Below are 12,520 nucleotides of genomic sequence, written 5' to 3'. Positions count from 1 at the left end.
TGGCTAAAGAAAGCCATCGAATATTTAAAATCCTCTAAGATCCCATATCCCATAAAGATCCATCACATAACCAATCTCTTAGGAATTTCTTTCAGCCTTATTTGAAAAGATCCTAAGTTACTTCCTAAAATGAATGACTGTAGTGATAAGGGATCAACAATACTGATGTCTCCTTCATATGACAGCAGGACGAAGCTGTAACTGACAGCAAGAGGAGGAGGGTTCTAGTTCTGCCACTAAGTACAGCTGTCAAAATCTGTGCAAATTGTTTAACCTCTCTGAATCTCATTTCCAAACCAGTGAAGGAACTGGAGAATCTCTAAGGACCCTTCAAACTTCATGATTTTATTAATTTTTCAGACAGGCCAACAAAATGCCGTATTTCATAAAATATACTGTGCAAAGTACACTAACGAGACTTTTAGCTACTGCTTCTAAGGGTAACTCATACACTCAAAATCCTATTTGTTTTGGTTATGTGGATGAGAATATGAATACACGTAAACTCAAGGAATCTGCTGATTCTATGACACAGTGTCAGGAAAACACAGATGTGATGCCTTACAGCCCTAACCACTGAGTATCGTGTCGAGCCAACAGAGCTGACTCTACTCCGCAGCAGCGCCGCCCAACTGGCCCAGTGCAGAGAGGAGGGCTCTCACTCGTACTTGTTCGGATCAGGATCTGAGTACGGAGCTGGGAAGGCACCCTCTAAACTTCAGTGCTTGCCTTCATTCATCCTGAGAAAACCATGTTTAGAATGAGCCTTAACAGGAACACGGAGCAGAGCAAACAATCCCCGACCCCAGAACCTTTATCGCTCAACCTAAGGCCTGAAAGAACTGATTTACATTAACAAAAGCACATAAAGATTTTCTTAAAATTAGCATTACAAATTGAATGCATGGCAAAGTTAATACCCAACTGCAAAACTTAAATTATAGTCCTTTCAAGCAAGATTAGGAGACTAATCATAATGTATAAATTTATAAAAGTATATGACTCAAAATCATAAAGCATTAATCATATGGAGTTCGAGACATGTTGGGTCATAAAGATACTCGCTTTCATACATGATATAATTAACTTTGAGCTTTTTGTATGAAAACTTATCTTTCTATTTTATGAACTTTAGAAAATCTGGCCAAAACCAATGAATTAAATTACTTCACACTTATGGGTATTATAATTAATCCTTAGAAAAAAATCAAATCCATAAAAAACCCAGAACACAATATGGAAAATTGAGGCTCACAAAGTCATCACATCACATATAAAGCTACTCTTATCTGCGCCCAAATTAAGGGCAGTACCCAAAACAAAAGAGAGATAACTGATTACCTAAGCAAAACCCATTATACAGTGCCCAACACTCAGATACCGGTCCTCCACAGCAGAAATTCAATAGATAGGTAAGATTATGTCTGACTGCCTTCCCCCAACTGTGAGGGCATCTGGAATATCACTAAAGGCATAACAGGTAACTGTGCTCAGCTACCTCCTTCTTGAGTCACTGATAAAGCAAAGACAACGTTTGGCAGAAATTATAAGAAACTATTTTGTTTATGGAAAGGCTCATACAAGGCTTTCAAATTGCTCAGTGCAGTTCTGTAAAGGGCAGGGCATGGGGAAGTGTTAATGAGGGGGAGTAGCAGGCCCAGCCTGTGCTGTCCAACGCACATCTCCGGTCAGAAATTCAGAAACAGCTCCCTGCAGGGAATTAATTTTGATTCGAACGAGTAATAACGGAGCATCTGAGAAAAATTTAAACCTTGATACTGCTAATATTCATTAATGAATTATCAAGCAGCACTGCTAGATTATTTATAATTTAAAAAGCTTGTTTTTTTTCTGTTTAGGACACATTAATAATCATTATTATTATGTGCACTAAGGCTAGTTACAGTTAGTACAGTTGATGACAAATTAGACCCAAAGGAGCAGTAATTTAGAGATGATAAAAGGAGAAGAGGAAACACCGGCAGACTTTGGAGTAAGCAAGGAAATGCTCATCAGAACTCTAACATGAAACAATAATTCTGTGTAGTGTGGCAGGATCATTATACGACCATAAGCAATTTGTTACTCCATGAAGAGAAAACATTGAAAATGACAACAGAATATGGCTAGTATTGAATCAGGTTATAAAAACTTCTCAGAATGTTTGAAAAAGAAAAGAAAAGAAATGACTCAGAACAATCCTGTAGTTTTAAATGACAAGTGGAAGAAACCATTCTTTCTTACTCAGGATCATACCTGTTAATACAACTATGTACCACAGCCCTCCAGGTCTTCTGGAAAAGTGTGCTATACATTCATACTGCTTCTGAGAGTGAGAGACAAATTCTTTTCTGGGAACTGGGATGCATTATAATATTTACTTTACATGAAATCCCATCTTACCGTGACCCTGGTGCCGGTGCCCGGAGGCCCACTGCCCGGAGGTCAGAGGCCCGGCTCAAGCCCCTTAACTCGCGTGTCAGCCTCAGTTTCTCCACAGTCACCTGCCACCTGCCCTGCTTAGTTACGAAGTCTGAATGAAGTCATGTATATAAACTTCACTTCGGAAACTCTAAGATGCCAAACAAAAGTAGAGTATTAGCAGTGGTACACTACTAATGATAGTGGTACCACCATTACTACCAATTACTACCAATACCAGTGGTACTGCCTGAGACAGCAAGCTGGTAAGTCTTTGTAGTACTCTTGCCTGCGCCTACAATTGTGTACATGCGTTCAACAGAATCTTTACCATCCTCACAATTAGTTCTAGGTCACTCTTCCTGAGCGCCAACTACGTGCTGGGCACCGAGACCTTTTCACACATGATCTCATTTAATCTTCAGAGGAGCTTTATGAGGTGGGAGCCACTCACTCACCAGCTTTCTTTTAAGGAGACCCTTGAGGCTTGGACAAATGAAATAACTGGCCCCAAATTCAACCGAGCAGGCAGAAGCAGCTCGTGCGCACACGCCCCTCTTTCACTGCCCGGAACCAGGGCGAGCACAGGGTGAAGGGGCTCCCAGTGCAGCCTCTGCCGTGCCCCTTCTCCAGCAAACCCCAGGGACGCCTCCGTTACTGGGGGAACTACGCGTGTTTCCAATACCCGCTAAGACACTAACAAGTAAAGTTTCAACTTAGAAAATAAAAAAGAAGAGGAATACAGAAAATATATACCTCTTCTTGTTACACAGTCAGGCAAAGAGTAATTGGACGTTTCAAAAAAATGCAGTATCTTTGGGCTGTTCTTACTCAAATCAGATCACCTTTATCAGTTTCGTCCTTGTTTGGTGGAAAATGCAAACCAAAGGAAAAGTAAAAAGCATTGTTCAGAAAGCGAACACAACATTCTTTAGGCATTTTAGATTGAACAAATGCCAATGAAATACGGAGGTGAAACCAGCGATAAATGCAGAAATACACAGGGATAAAAAGAAGATTCAAAAGATTCAAAGCCAGAGTTAGATTCTTTGTTTTTAACTATCAATTAAAAGTCATCTTCATCATAAAGAGTGTGGTGCTGCCATAAAATGTACCACCACCCGCAAATAAAATCAACTTACCTTTGGTTTTTTGATCAGCAGCCTGGAAAAAAAAAAAAATCAGAAACTCTTTAGGAATAATAATGTGTAGAATGTGCACATCTATGAAATTTTATAAGCAGGGTTTAATACTGGAAATTTTAAAAAACAAGTTTTTGCCCAATTCATTAAAATTTATTACTGGGAAAATACATAGTCTACATGCTATTACATGCAAATACTGACCTAAAGGCAAAATTAAAAAACCCTACCTGGTAGCTCATCAGAACTCTGTATTTTAACAGAGTCCAAAAGGTACAGTTTAAATTAAAAAGGACATCTAAACTAGGCAAGACCAACAACAAACAGCCTAACTTGGAATAGTAAATGCAGTAAGATTCAAATGAGATGGTAAGATTTACAGAAAGCCTTTTAATTTTTAATATTTACTGATAGGATTTATAAGAGAACATTTGCCAAACCTGCAAAAATTATTTCTAGCTTTCCTAATAAAATCAGTTACATGACCCTTTTCATTTCATTTCTCAAGACATGGCTGTTCTGGACAGCTCACAGTAAGGGGAATAGTATGAACATTCTTTATCACCAACAATGAAAATCAGACCTCCTTAAAGCTCAGCTCTACTATTTCTAGGTTCCTTAAGAAAGACATTCTGTGGCTGTCACTCTGTATTTATTTCACTAGTACATCTATTTTTTGCTAATTATAGATTTAACATATTGATTTTCTGAGGTCATAAAATGGAACTCCAACAGAATGCCTGTGACAATGCGGATGAGACACACAGTGATCACAGACAGTGATGGAGGAATGCCAGCCAAACCTTTTTCTGAGCACCTTCCTTCTTTTTCTTTTCTTCCTGCTTTTTCTTTTTCTTTTCTTCCATCAAACGTTCCTCTTTTTGTGTTTCTTGTTCTTTCTCCCTATGAAAAAAAGAAAGGTGGCATTGGTATAATGTCCATTTTAGATCAAACAACGACAAAACATTAGCTGCAGGGAGTTTTAGGTCAGGCTGAGCTTCGTAGACAGAAGGTGGAAAGGCACTCCGAGAAGGCGTGGGAAACATGAGGCTCCTCTCTGGGCCACCCACGTCTCAGGGGCCCCCCGAGCGCGTTAGTGCTTCCAGAGTCGTTCATTCCGCCCCGGTGCCAAACACCATGCTTCTAGCCGGGAGCGGGTCAGGCAATAAAGGTACAAAACGGAGGAAGACACTGTTCCTACAGTCCAGCCCCAGACCCAATCTCTCATTGCTGTCTCAGAAGCCACATCCTCAGCATCCTCCAGACTACCTATCAAAAATGCAGATTACTGGGTTCCACCCTAGCCCAACCAAATCAGAGTCCTTGGAAGTGATTCTCAAGCATTCTGTAATTATACATTTGCTTGAAAAAACAAAAAAAAATTTTTTTTAGATTTTCCTCCAAGTTTTAATCTAAATTCCAGTTAGTTATCAGACAGTATAATATTAATTTTAGGTGTAGGATTTAGCAGTTCAGCGCTTACACACAAAACCTGGTGCTCATCATCGCCAGTGCCCTCTTTTGATCCCCAACACACATTTAACCCACCCCTGCCCACCTCCCCTCTAGCAACCCTCAGTTTGTTCTCTATAGTCTAGAGTCTGTTTCTTGGTTTGTCTCTCTTCCTCCCCACCCATGTTCATCTGTTTCTTAAATTCCACATGAATGAAATCATAAGGGATTTTTCTTTCTCTGACTTATTTCGCTCAGCATAATGCTCTCTAGCTCCATCCACGTTGTTGCAAATGCCAAGATTTCATCCTTTTTTGATTGGTAATATTCCATTGTGTGTTTCGTGTGTGTGTGTATGTATGTACGTGCACAACACAACTTCTTTATTCACTCATCAATTGATGGGCATCTGGGCTCTTCCCATAGTTCAGCTACTGCTAATAATGCTGCTGTGAACATCAGGGTTCATGTAACCCTGCAAAGTGGTATTTGAGTCATTACCTAGTAGTGCAATTGCTGGACGGCAGTTCCTTTTAGGGGAACCCCCCACACTGTCTTCCAGAGTGGATGCACCAGTTTGCATTCCCACCAACAGTGGGAATGGGCATCCTTGCCAAGAGAAAGCAATTATTTTTTAAATAAGATTCCTACATGGCATTTTTTGAAAGAGCAGTTTTTCTTCAAGTAGGCTTCATGGCCAGTGTGGAGTCCAACATAGGGCTTGAACTCATGCCTGAGATCAAGAACTAAGCTGAGATCAAGAGTGAGACACTTAAAGGACTGAGCCACCCAGGTGTCCCAAAGAGCAATTAATTTTATTTGTTTTTGTTTTTTTTTTTTTAGAGAAAGAGCGAGCTTTGGGGTGGGGGAGAGGGAAAGAGAGAATCTTAAGCAGAATTCACACTCTGGGTGTAGCCTAATGTGGGGCTAGATCTCATGACCCTGAGATCATGACCTGGGCTGAAATCAAGAGTATGATGCTTAACCAACTGACCCATTCAGGCACCCCAGGAGCAATTAGTTTTTTAACAAAGATTCCTACACAGCATGGTGAGCTACTAGAAGGGTACATGGGAGCACAGCACAGGGTAACACCACTTGGAAGGGTCAGGCAGCCTGTAAGCGGGGCCTTAAACACTGCAAAAGCATTTGGCTGCCACGGGGTGGCGGGTCAGATACCAATTTACTGTTGGGCAACTCCAAATCCCACCTTCAACACGCGCTCTGCAGTAAACGGGCAGTTCCTTTAAGTAGTTCTTCCTTTGCAGGGAGCACGACTAAGCATGTAGCTATGAGGACACCAGTGATGACCCCAGCCACGGGCCAGAAAGGGTGGTCCCTCAGCAACCTTGCGGCTCCCGGACTAGAACCTTCTGCCCGCGACCCTTTCAACAGACACTTTGTGCCCCAGGCCTCCAGCTGCTGGCCCCGTCCCTACACTCCTCTCCTGTGGTCCTACTGAGGACAGGGCCCTCCCATCCGGGACCCGGTGGGCTCCATGTATCCTGCTGTGCTGATGACACTCCGACCTGCTCAGCACATGGGTGGCCAGCAGCTGCAGTTTGCCCCCAGGAAGGCTGCCCCCCAAACCCCCACTGCCTGTGCGGCCGGCCCTGTGACCTGCTAATGGCTGTGGCTTTCCGGAGCCAGTTCTGTCGCTGCCCAGCAACTGCAGACTCGCCAACTTGGGCAAATCACGGAGCTGCTCTGCCACTTGGTGGGCTGCAACTTCCCCTTCTTCAAGTAGTCTGAACCCCAGCCTTCCTTGGGGACTCTCCCTCAGCTCTAGGTCCCATACGGTTTCTGCAATGACTTTATTATCACAGCTTAACTCTTCTTTGTAAGAAACTTTCCCTATTTACATTACTTTGTGCTTTTATCTCCTGCTTGGGCAGACTGGTCCAGGTGGCAAAGAGAATTTACCAGACTAGACAGAAAGAAAAGCATTCACAAAAGCCTCAGGAAAATTGCATCCATATATACATGAATGTTGTTTTGAATTTACTGATTTTGAGGTTTTTTCATTCATTGATGGGTTTTATATGTAACTATATACATAAGGGGGTGCCTGGGTGGCTCAGTGGGTTAAAGCCTCTGCCTTCGGCTCAGGTCATGATCTCAGGGTCCTGTGATCAAGCTCCAGAGTTGGCTCTCTGCCCAGCAGGGAGCCTGAGTCCCCCTCTCTGTCTGCCTGCTTGTGAACTCTGTCAAATAAATAAATAAAATCTTCAAAAAACCACACCAAACAACTACATATATAAGGAATTCCAACCTGCTGTCAGTTTGTACATATTTAAACACTACCATTATAAACATAATTTAAAGCAACATGGTGTGGGGGGGGGGCTACTTAGAGAATATTATTCCTTTAAAACAGTGGTTCTCAGTCTTGGCTGTTCATCAGAAATACCCACGAAGTTTTAAAACCTTCCGAAGCTAGGGCTGCCACTCCATTCTGTGCAATCTCTGGGAGTGGAATGCAGAGGCCAGCAGTTTTTAAAGCTTCTAGATGGCTCTGATGTTTCGCCAAGGCTGAGAACACTGCTTTTAAAGAAGTTCATTCAGTACGCTTATCAAGTTTGGAAAATGGTGATCATTTGTTATTTCAGATGACACTTTCCAGGAATAGTCTCATGTTCAACAGTGCAGGGACACCAGGAAATCTGCATTTAAACAGGGTCTGAAGGCATAGGCGAGCCTGTGGGTGCTGGGCCGTGTCCATGATGCGGGGCTAAAACCACCGTGCTGCCGCCACACATCTTGGGAGGAAGCACATAAATAAAAACCAAGCAGTGACTGCCCTCCTCTATGTTACACTTTCTTAATCTACGGTACAATGAAAGCCTTAAATTATCCTCAGAGAGTAAACTTAACAAAATAGAAAAGTACAGGTGCATCTTTAAAAGCTGCAAAAACTAACTGCAGTGGGACGCCTGGGTGGCTCAGTGGGTTAAGCAGCTGCCTTCGGCTCAGGTCATGATCCCAGCGTCCTGGGATCGAGTCCCACATGGGGCTCCTTGCTTGGCAGGGAGTCTGCTTCTCCCTCTGCCTCTGTCTGCCATTCTCTGCCTGTGTTCGCTCTCTCTCCCTCTCTCTCTGACAAATAAATTAAAAAAATCTTAAAAAAAAAAAAAACTAATGAAGGATGTACTATGCGTTGGCTAACTGAATGTAAATTTTTTTAAAAATGAAAAAAAAATTAGCCCCCCCAAATAAATAAATAAAAGGTATTCAACTGAAGATGAAATAAAACTGACTACTTAATTCTATTGCTCTAACAATTAGAGCTGCTACTCCTCCAGCAGTACAGTCAAGAGTTTACTATACAGTAAAATAAAATGCCATAAATAAAGAGACTATATGGCCCTTAGCTCTCTTAAGCCTTGCCTGCCTGAGCTCATGTTTACAGGACAAAGCACAATTCCGATGTATACTCTTTAATACAATTTTATCTACTTTCCCCCAATTGACATAACTCCTTCTACCTCCAGTACAGTTTCTGCCATTTCTCACTAATAATTTCTTAAAAATTCACAACGAATTGCATTTTTACTTTAAAAAGAAAGTATCCTTTCTTTCCAAGGGACACCTTATTCCCTGAAATGATCTAGTAATACTTAATAAGATTCTATCTTGCAGGGCCAGTGAGAAGATTAGAAACAGATATGGAGGGACACCTGGCTGCCTCAGCTGGAAGAGCATGCAACTCTTGATCTTGGGGCGGTGGCTTTGAGCCCCACACCGGAAATGGAGATTACACACACACACACACACACACACACCACTTAGATTTGGGAAGCTTCTTGACGCATTGGAGGAGAAAAAAAACTAATATGTATCAACCCAACAGCTGACACTTGAACATGCATGCTGGAGGTTAGGGATACTGACTCCCCAAGCAGTCAGAAATCTACGTACAACTTTTAACTCTCCCCAAACTATTTTTTTTTTAAGATTTTATTTATTGGGCGCCTGGGTGGCTCAGTGGGTTAAGCCACTGCCTTTGGCTCAGGTAATGATCTCAGGGGTTTGGGATTGAGCCCCGCATGAGCCCGATGTGGGGCTCGATCCTAGGACCCTAGGATTATGACCTGAGCCGAAAGCAGAGGCCCTAACCCAGGCGCCCCCCAAACTGACTATTAACAGTCTGCTTTAGGGATCACATCAAGAGACAACACGTTTGTATGTTATATATATTACATACTGTATTACCATAGTAAAGAAAACTAGAGAAAACAAAATGTTAAGAAAATCATAAGGAAGACAAAGATCTATTTATGGCACTGTCTTGTGTTTATGGACAAGAGCCCATGTGTAAGTGGGGCCCTAAAGTTGAGACGCCTGTTGTTCAAGGGCCAACTGTAGAGGGGTTGGTCGGTACTTTTTTTTTGTGGAGTCTCTCTGAAGCAGACTCACAAGGAGTATAAAGAAAAGGGAAGGCCAGGTTGGGGGAATTTTATTTTTAAACATTTTCTTTTTAAAACTACATTTTTTAAAAAGATTTTATTTATTCACTTGACAGTGAATAAAGAGAATAAAGAAAATAAAGAAGAATAAAGAAAATAAAGAGAATAAAGAAAAGGGAGGGCCAGGTTGGGCGAATTTTATTTTTAAACATTTTCTTTTTAAAACTACATTTTTTAAAAGATTTTATTTATTCACTTGACAGAAAGATCTCAATTAGTTAAAGAGCTAATACAACAACAAAGAAACCCTTCTCTCTCTCTCTCTTTTTTAGATTTATTTATTTGACAGACAGAGATCACAAGCAGGCGGAGAGGCAGGCAGAGAGAGGAAGAAGCAGACTCCCTGCTGAGCAGAGAGCCTGATGCCAGGCTCAATCCCAGGACCCTGAGATCATGACCTGAGCCGAAGGCAGAGGCTTAACCCACGGAGCCACCCAGGCACCCCCTTGAAACTACATTTTTTTTTAAAGATTTTATTTATTTACTTGAGAGAGAGGCAGTGAGAGAGAGCACATGAGCGAGGAGAAGGTCAGAGAGAGAAGCAGACTCCCCATGGAGCTGGGAGCCTGATGCGGGACTCGATCCCGGGACTCCTGGATCATGACCTGAGCCGAAAGCAGTCGTCCAACCAACTGAGCCACCCAGGCGTCCCGAAACTACATTTAAATACACGATTGCATATACATGTGTAAAGATAACCCTCTATTTTTTTTCCAGTATACTCTGCATTTTTGTTTCACATTTCCTTGGAGTCCCCTCACAGGTTCTTCCTCTCTCCACACCTACAGCAAAGCCCCTGCTCCCTCACCGCCCGGCCCTTCCAGATAACCCATGTTAACCACCGTTCACACCTTTCCAGATCTTTCTTTGTGCTCAGGTCTGTATGGAAACATACAGACCTATACATTTTTACAAAGCATTTTACTTGGTCTGTTTTGTAAAAGTGGGATCGTGTTAAACAAATTTTTTCCATCTTGCTTTTCTCCTTCAATACATGTGTGTGACTCTCTCCTCTGCCCACCCCCATCTGATGGCTCCCAACTCTTCTTTCTCCCGGCTACGGAAGATACCGCGGTGTGGCTGTTACCCTCCCCCATTCATCACTCCTCCGTCGCACACACGCACCTCCTCTCCAGTTTATTACCACTACAAATAACTCAAGCTTTCCTGTCGAGCTTCCGCTAAAGATAAGAACACCGCTTCGACTGGTGTTGTAGCTTCTGTTTCGGTAGTCGTGAAAACCAGGGAAGGAGAAAATCTGATATGGGGCTCAACTTCCAGGCCCCACATTGGACAAGGGCCAGACTGGACATAAATCCCCTACATTATAATGGGTTCTCATTATACTGAGTTTTATCAGAAAGAAAATATTTTTAATAATCTGGGTTTTAATAATTTAATGTTTCTTTTGTTCTCAAATAGTTTGGCATCACTGGCTTAGGAGATTCTAGGTGGAAGAAGAAGCAACTCCTATTCTGGAAGCAGCCAGAAGAGGGACGAGTTGGGAAGTAGGGGAGTCGCCGTACCTGAAGTCTTGATGCGTGTCAATCACTGGAGGATTCCTGGGGAAACCACACACTGTCTGTCAGTCAGAAGACACAACTGTGTAGGTGGACTGGGAATGCCGCTACCCCACACAAAACTATCCTGGGTGGAAACTCTTCCAAATTTTCAGTCTGGTTTGTTGATTACTCCCTTTTTGCAAAAAAGCAGGATTCATTAAAAGAGGGTGGGCCTGTTTCTACCCTGGAGGTTTAGTTACCAGAAACTGTAATTGGTATTCATCCTAACCTAGTTTTCAGCCATAGGACAAACCACAGCCTATATTCGGAAGGTATCCCAGTTAGACTCCAACACCGTGTCATTAAAATGCTCACTAATGGGCACCTGGGTTAAGCCGCTGCCTTCGGCTCAGGTCATGATCTCAGGGTCCTGGGATCGAGTCCCGCATCGGGCTTTCTGCTCAGCAGGGAGCCTGCTTCCCCCTCCCACTCTGCCTGCCTCTTTGCCTACTTGTGATCTCTGTCTGTCAAATAAATAAATAAAATCTTTAAAAATAAGTAAATAAATAAAATGCTCACTAATCCACCGGTGTCTGTGTTATGTGCATGATTTAGAAAGTCTGGCCAATTCGATTAGAATTTCCTGACAGTATTTATGTTAAGGAAGGGCTGGTAAAGTGTTAACAGACAAAATTTAAAAAGGAGAAGGAAGTAGTACCCTGTCCAGCTATCACTGAAAAACTTAAGTTTCTTAATTCTTCACCATGCCTTTAAATCCCTGCTCTGTGCGGGAAGTACTCAGGAGGCCCTGCGGGCATTACAAGAGAGCAGAGACATAAAAAGAGTCTTGGACCTCAAGGGACAGAGAGTCTTAATAGGAGAGTGAAGGTAAGACTTGCGTTACCTTCAATACTTGATACACTCCGGAAATAAACAGAGGTGCGTGGCGAAGAGCATAGGCTTGGGATTTAGAATCACAGGACAGAGTTCTAAAGTAAAGGTCACTAACATACAGGAGGTCAAGAACCATAGGTCCGAGTACCGGACGGACTGTCTACAGGAACCACAAAGTCATTCAGTGTTTCACGGGGACTGGGGGTGGAAAAGAGAACCACGGCTCTGATGACTAAGAACAGAGGGTAGCAGGAAGAGTTTTTATTTGAGGATCAAAGGATAATATAGTTGATAGAGACTCGCAGGTCTCCTGATGTTCACAGCTTTGTAAAATGCCCTCCCGGGAGTGTGGGACGGACCTGCGACTTGCTTCTCACCATTAGAATATGGCGGAGGTGAAGGAACGCTGCTCCCCTGACTACCTTACGTGAGACTCCATCTTCTCAGCACACTGACTTTGGTCTCCCTCTTGGGTGCTGACTTTGAAGAAACAGCTGCCGTGAATCCTACCGCTGCAAGGAAATGAATTCTGTCAACAGCCTGAGTGAGCTTGGAAGCCCCCCGCGGAGACCCAGCCCCGCCTGGACCACAGCCTGCAGCAGGCCCAGCTAAGCCATGCCTGGCTTCCTGACCTACAGAAATT

At 42.9% G+C, this 12,520-nt stretch overlaps 1 protein-coding gene across 4 annotated transcripts in view; it reads right to left on the bottom strand.

The window, feature by feature from the left end:
• TNRC6C (trinucleotide repeat containing adaptor 6C) overlaps positions 1–12,520 on the bottom strand; it is a 146,166-nt gene that overhangs the window by 91,683 nt on the left and 41,963 nt on the right. For 3 of the 4 annotated variants that reach the window (XM_082705325.1, XM_082705327.1, XM_082705326.1), the window contains exons 2-3: positions 4,367–4,466; positions 3,564–3,585 (exon numbers count right to left, since the gene is read on the bottom strand). In XM_082705325.1, coding sequence (XP_082561451.1) covers positions 3,564–3,585; positions 4,367–4,429 — 85 coding nt within the window. In that variant the 5' untranslated portion in view covers positions 4,430–4,466. Of the gene's footprint in view, positions 1–3,563; positions 3,586–4,366; positions 4,467–12,254; positions 12,390–12,520 lie in introns of those variants that run through there. The other variant, XM_082705324.1, reaches the window with a different exon arrangement.

This window comes from Mustela nivalis (assembly GCF_964662115.1).
Source record: "Mustela nivalis genome assembly, chromosome: 17".
Lineage (NCBI taxonomy): Eukaryota > Metazoa > Chordata > Mammalia > Carnivora > Mustelidae > Mustela > Mustela nivalis.
This window is presented reverse-complemented; position numbering and strand designations above follow the sequence as displayed.